The sequence below is a fragment of the Arachis hypogaea genome, chromosome 10, assembly GCF_003086295.3.
Source record: "Arachis hypogaea cultivar Tifrunner chromosome 10, arahy.Tifrunner.gnm2.J5K5, whole genome shotgun sequence".
Taxonomy (NCBI): domain Eukaryota; kingdom Viridiplantae; phylum Streptophyta; class Magnoliopsida; order Fabales; family Fabaceae; genus Arachis; species Arachis hypogaea.
The window spans coordinates 100019444-100025881 of record NC_092045.1 but is presented as its reverse complement, the minus strand read 5'-3'; the positions used below and the strand labels follow the sequence as shown (position 1 = coordinate 100025881).

General features: G+C 29.9%; 1 protein-coding gene across 2 annotated transcripts; it reads left to right on the top strand.

The window, feature by feature from the left end:
* The first annotated feature begins 2152 nt into the window (after positions 1-2152).
* Positions 2153-5956, top strand: LOC112716115 (probable glycosyltransferase At5g25310). 2 transcript variants are annotated; one of them, XM_025767970.2, is made up of 5 exons: positions 2153-2324; positions 2820-3644; positions 3740-3870; positions 4147-4495; positions 5163-5956. In XM_025767970.2, exons 2-5 carry the CDS (start codon positions 2874-2876, stop codon positions 5826-5828), a joined length of 1917 nt encoding a protein of 638 aa, XP_025623755.1. In that variant the 5' UTR covers positions 2153-2324; positions 2820-2873; the 3' UTR covers positions 5829-5956. The 2 variants fall into 2 exon arrangements, with proteins under 2 accessions (XP_025623755.1, XP_025623756.1); XM_025767971.3 differs by having other exon boundaries at positions 2312-2474.
* Positions 5957-6438: the final 482 nt, after the last annotated feature.

Here is a 6438-nt window from a genome sequence, read left to right as displayed (position 1 = left end):
TATAAAAAAAACACACTAAATAGTAAATACAATATTCATTTCCATGAAAGGAAGAAGGAAAGTAAGGGTAGTAAAATCAGGCAGTAAATGTAAATTTATTAGGATAATATTATGCTTAGATTCGGTTCAACATAATCGGACAGTCGCATTGGAAATTTGGAATAATAGTATGTTGCGGTAACAAACTAACAATGAGAAACCAAGGAACAGTAATTTTTTTTTTGTCCTTTTAATTTAATTTCCCACGAGAATAATGCAGACGGCTGACAGCTTGTGAGAAAACAGAAAAGACTAAAGTACAGGCGATTGCTATGATCCTTGAAAATTTTTGTCCAAATTGTCTAAAAGTAATTCAAAATTAATATTTAATTTAAAAATATAAAAATAAATAATTTTTAAAAATTTAAAATCTTTTATAAAAAATATATTAGACAAAAATTAGTCATCATTATTTCTAAGTATCATAAAACTTACCAAAAGTACAAGTGAACAGTTCCCTTTTACTACTTTTAACAAAGATAATAATAATAATACTAATAATAATAATAATAATAATAATAATAATAATAATATTATTATTATTATTAGTATTATTATTATTATTGTAAATTCACTTTAATGGTTACCATCTTATTACAACTAAATTTTTTATATGAAAAAAATATTTGTATTTTTGTTAAAAATAAAATTATTTAATATAATTATAGGTGGATAAATTTCATAAGTAGAGAGTTAACACGTAAAATGTGTATTATAACATATAAAATGTATGTTAGACACGTGAAAAATATTTTAGATATGTGTTAGACATATTTTATGAATATTTATGATATTATAATATACTTTAAATATCAATATTCAACTAAAATATTTTTTTTATTTTTATATTAAAAATAATTTCTGTCTTTTTACTTTTTTAATAATAAAAAAATTAGAATATATATATATATATATATTTATTGTATCTTATGATAGTTATGGTAATTATATAGTATTAATAATATTTATTAAAAAATATTATAAAATTAAAGTAGTTATTTATATTTAGAAATATTTTTTAGTTTTAAAAATAAGAGTAAAAAGTATTATAAAAATATAAAATAATATGAATTTAATTTTAATAATATTTTTTAATATCAAAATTATATAATTACTGAAACTACCATAGTAATAAGAAATATTTTTTATTATTTTAAAAAATTTATATTTTTATACATTATCTCTTAATTTTGTATTTATTGTTCGTGAAATAGGAAGATTGTTTTACTCCAATTTCGCAGCTACCATATAATTGTGAAAAACGTATTTTATTCTAAATTCGTTGTCACTACAAGCGTAATTGAAGAATATATAGTACATGAAAATTAAAAAGTGCATGAAAATGAACAAGTACATGAAAATTAACAACTACAACTTCCCTTTAATTTTATAGTTGGACGGTTCTACAAATATTTTGTTTAACCAACTTGTCAACATAAATCGTATCTATATTATTTGAGAGTCAGATCAATACTTTTACATTTACATATAATAACGAGTAAATGGAAATTAAAATAAATAAATCAATGTTGAATCAATTTATTCATCTCAGTGTGAATTTTTATGGTCTCTCCTTCAATAATTGACTTAGTTAAAAAATTACTAACTATGTTATTCTCCCCAAAATTACTCGTCAAGAAGAAGCAGGAATTTCAAAAATTTATTTCAGTTATGCAAATATTCTTCTTCAATTACATTGGCAATAGTTGCAAAATTGAAGTAGAAAAAAACAGTTTTCAATTTTGCAACTAGTAAGTACGCAATTGAATTTTTCTTTAATTTTGCCGACTCAAACTACCAAATTTATCTTGCAAAATTAAGAGATAATAGATAAAAACGTAATTTCTTTTATAATAGTATAAAATAAATAATAAAATCCCTAATAATATTTCTTATATATTTATAGGTAATAAATTTTTTGTCTAACTTATTAAAAAATTAAAAAATTAATACTTAATTTTTTAAAACATAAAAATAAATAATTATTAATATTTAAAATTAACTATAAAAAATAAATTAAATAAAAATTAAACACCAAATTATAAAGCCAATAAAATTCAACATATTTATATAATTTGTTTTACTCTTACCTGACTTGACGTAAGAGAGAGAAAGAGAGAATAGAAAACTGTAAAAATTGGGATCCATGCCTGAACTCTGAACTGACTTGTCTTGTCTTGTGTTTGTGCTTTGTCACTTTGAAAAACAAAAGAAAGAAAACGGAAAAGAAAATTCACTTATTATTCTTAGGGCTGCCAGCCATGGAAACTTTGAACCAGTGACAGGTATTTTCCCATTATTTTAATCTCTCTTTCTTTTTTCAACGTCTCCTATCAATTATTCAGCTACTTGCTGGCTCATGCTATTTTCAACTCACTCTGTTCTCTTCTGTTGAGAGGGGAGGAGCTGAAAATGAATTCTGTTTGTGTTTCTTGGTAAAGTCACTGTTTTAATTTCTCATCTTGCTTCCTTCTATTTGATTCTGTTGTTTATCTTGATTAATTTCTTTTGCATGCAAACAAAAATCGGATGATGTTGTGTAGTGCAGTGCCTTGCCTTTGATTTTGATTGTTGTTGGATTCTTTATGATTATGAATTTCTTTTATTTTCTTTTTTTGTTGAATTTCTTGCTATTTCTTGGTGTTGTTCATCTTCTATGAATTCATTTGTGGAATTCTGCATCATGGGTTAGTTTGGCTTATAGTTCTATGACCTCATGTATGGACAAAAAAATTTCCCATTTTTTTTATTGATCTGTGTTGCTTTTTTGTAATCTGCAGAACTGATGAGGTAATCAACACTCAATTGATGGTTTCTCTGTAAATTTACCAAAAATGGGTCAAGCATTTTTCTCCATATTTCAGCTTGAAACAAAGAGGTTGCTATGGCTTATTGGCATTACATTTGCAGTGTTTTTACTCTTCCAGTATTCTGAGCTTCCATATTTAGCAGCAACAACAACATCATCAGGAAGCAGTAGATTCCATCCAGCAGATCCTCCATCTGAGTCTATACTTAACAATGTTACTACGGATTTCGATATAGCAAACTCTACTAATGGACATGTTCTTGAGAGGATAGTTAATTCAACTAGTTCATCAATTGAAAAGGACAATGTTTTGGGAGCAGGTTTTGTTTTAGAACCAAAAAAGGTGTCCATATCAAACACTTCATCTCTTGTAGGATTTGATGAGTCCGATGAAAATCCCGTGGTCGAAAATGTAAGGATATCAGATAATGGATCTGCAATAGAGCAGGCAGAGAATCTTGAACTGAAGAGTTCTAACAATGGTATGGATATGAATTTTACAAGAGAGGTCAACACTTCATCTGAATTAGAGCATAAATCAGATACATATTTAAGTCCTCCCGTCGAAATGAAGCCAAATATTACACCTCCTCAAGGGTTATTGAACATTTCCAATGAAATCGATTCGGAGAATGATGAGAGGCCAAAAGATGAAGTCAATGTGCTTGGCAAGAACTCTTCTATCAGTAGTATGCCTAAGGAGAATAAAGATTCTCGTATAGCTGTTCCGAAAGTAACATCAATCTCTGAAATGAATGAATTATTGCTTAAAAGCCGTGTCTCATATCGTTCTATGGTATGTGACTCAATTTAACATTTTGTTCCATCAATGACTTACAGATTATAGCATTTTCTTCTGAATTGTTCTAATGTTGCTAATTTGTTTCTTAGAGGCCAAGGTGGTCTTCATCAGTTGATAATGAGCTACTGAAGGTTAGATCGGAGATTGAAAATGCACCAATTGTAGAGAATGTTGATAATCTTTACGCCCCCCTTTATCGAAATCTTTCCATGTTCAAAAGGTATCGTCTGAATATTGTTAATTTCTTTAAAATTTCTATCCCTGACACTGACGTCACATATTTATAGACGCACATATTCGACAGAATTCTTATGTTGCTATCTTGTCTCTTACATAAATGTGCAAGTTATCAACAAGGTTTTCATATTTTGATGTAGAAGAATCTCCTTTTAGTTCAGAGCAAACATTTAACTAAAATGGCAAATATGTGAACTTGTCTAAAATCCATAACAGCAATCTATTACACCTTATTATCTTGTTACTGTCTAATTATCAGGAGCTATGAATTAATGGAAGAGACTCTCAAAGTTTATGTATATAGAGAAGGGTCCAAACCAATAATGCATTTGCCATATCTTTTGGGAATTTATGCTTCCGAGGGATGGTTCATGAGGCAGATGGAAGGTAATAAAAGATTTGTTACCAAGGACCCAAAGAAGGCACACCTGTTCTACTTACCTTTCAGTTCCCGGATGCTAGAGGAAACCTTGTATGTACCGGATTCGCATAATAATAGGAACCTGAGGAAGTATCTGAATGGTTATGTCGACTTGATCGCAGCGAAACATCCTTTCTGGAACAGAACCGGTGGTGCTGATCATTTCCTTGTTGCTTGCCATGATTGGGTATGCATTTTCCTACTTCAATTCATCATGCTCTCTGTTTCTCAATTTCCCAAGGCCATTAACTATTTAGACATAATACATTGACCTTTTTTAAGATTAAATGATATACATAGGGAGGAGCATTTGCTCTATTGTGCCATTGCTTTATATATGGCAGACTAGTGTCACACTTTTATAAAATACAAGAGTACCAAGGGCCACCTAAAGGCAGCCCCGGTGCACAAGCATCTCACGTTACTGCAGGGTCCAAGGAAGGTCCGCACCCAAAGGGTGTAATGTACGGAGCCTAACCTAATCATTACATCAGTGGCTGTTTCCCCGGCTTGAATCTGTGACCTTAAGGTCACAAGGAGACAACTCAGCCGTTGCTCCAAGGCTTCCCTTCCTAAATATAAAAGAAATTGATGCATACTTTCATAAATAAAGGGGAGTCGAGTGTAATATCGTCTAAAGAAGAGAGGTTAATGTAATTGAAAGTATTGCTACTTTAAACTTCTTTAATTTTTGACCAATTCTTTGCATTAAATGGTTACATCTATGTATAATACTGTATTGTTTTCAATAATCGTAGTTGTATTTGTGCAACGAAGATGCTATCTAGCAGCTTGATTATACTAAGATTGTTGAATCTTTTATCACAATATAAGATAAAATCTTCACCATGCAGGCCCCAACAGAAACAAGACAGAACATGGCCAAGTGCATAAGAGCCCTATGCAATTCTGATGTCAAAGAAGGCTTTGTGATAGGTAAAGATGTGTCTCTTCCTGAAACCTATGTCAGAAATGCGCAGAAACCCACAAGAGACATTGGTGGAAGACCAGTTTCAAAAAGGAAAACATTGGCATTCTTTGCTGGTGGCATGCATGGTTATGTTAGGCCAATCCTATTGCAGCATTGGGAGAACAAAGACCCTGACATGAAAATCTTTGGTATATTGCCAAAATCTAAGGGTAACAGAAACTACATTCAGTACATGAAGAGCAGCAAGTACTGCATTTGTGCAAAAGGGTATGAAGTTAATAGTCCAAGAGTTGTTGAGGCCATATTCTATGAATGTGTTCCTGTTATCATATCTGATAACTTTGTGCCTCCATTCTTTGAAGTGTTGAATTGGGAATCATTTGCTGTTATTGTTCTGGAGAAGGATATTCCAAATTTGAAGAGTATTCTACTTTCAATCCCACAAAAGAGGTATCTTCAGATGCAGATGAGGGTAAAAAAAGTGCAGCAGCATTTCCTTTGGCATAGGAGCCCTGAGAAGTATGATATGTTTCACATGATACTTCATTCTATTTGGTTCAATAGAGTCTTCACCACAAGAGCTAGATAACTGAATTGAGATTAATACCGAGTTTCAAATTCGTCTTCTTTCATTTTTTGTAAGTAAAATATCTCTGTATATCTATTCTTTTTCAGAAGAAGCAAAATAAAAAGAAAATAAAAAGACAAAAACAAAAACCTTGTTCTAATCAATACTAGTTGAAGTTTACTTACGGTGTCTTGAAACGGTTAAAAGACGGTGTTCCACCAGAAGCGTAAAATTTACAAAATTAATTTACATAAAGAGAATGTTAAATATTTTACTAAAGAAATATAATATTATAAAGTTATAAAATTAGGTAATAATTCTAGTTAATTAAATTTTTAACTTAAATTTTTAATAATTATTCTCCACATACAAGCATTATACTGTTACTGCATGTTCTTCTTCTTCTTGTTATTGCACGTTTTTCTTCTTCTTACGTTACTGCATCTTTTTTTTCGTTATTTTTCTTTTTCGTTATCATCATCATCAACACTACATCTTCTTCCTTCTTTTTTTATTGGAATTTTTTTTCTCTTTTCTTTTTCTCTTTCTCCTCCATCATTAGTTGTTGAAGATAATGAATAATTCAAGTTCAGATTGTCAATTGAATCAGAACGAAATTGATTATTGTTTT

What these genes read in the sequence shown, in the direction of transcription:
- LOC112716115 (XM_025767970.2), top strand. Translation starts at nt 2,874, where the DNA reads ATGGGTCAAGCATTTTTCTCCATATTTCAGCTTGAAACAAAGAGGTTG. An exon ending in GTGTCTCATATCGTTCTATG is followed by an intron (nt 3,645 to 3,739) that starts GTATGTGACTCA and finishes TTTGTTTCTTAG; the next exon opens with AGGCCAAGGTGGTCTTCATC. An exon ending in TTGTTGCTTGCCATGATTGG is followed by an intron (nt 4,496 to 5,162) that starts GTATGCATTTTC and finishes TTCACCATGCAG; the next exon opens with GCCCCAACAGAAACAAGACA.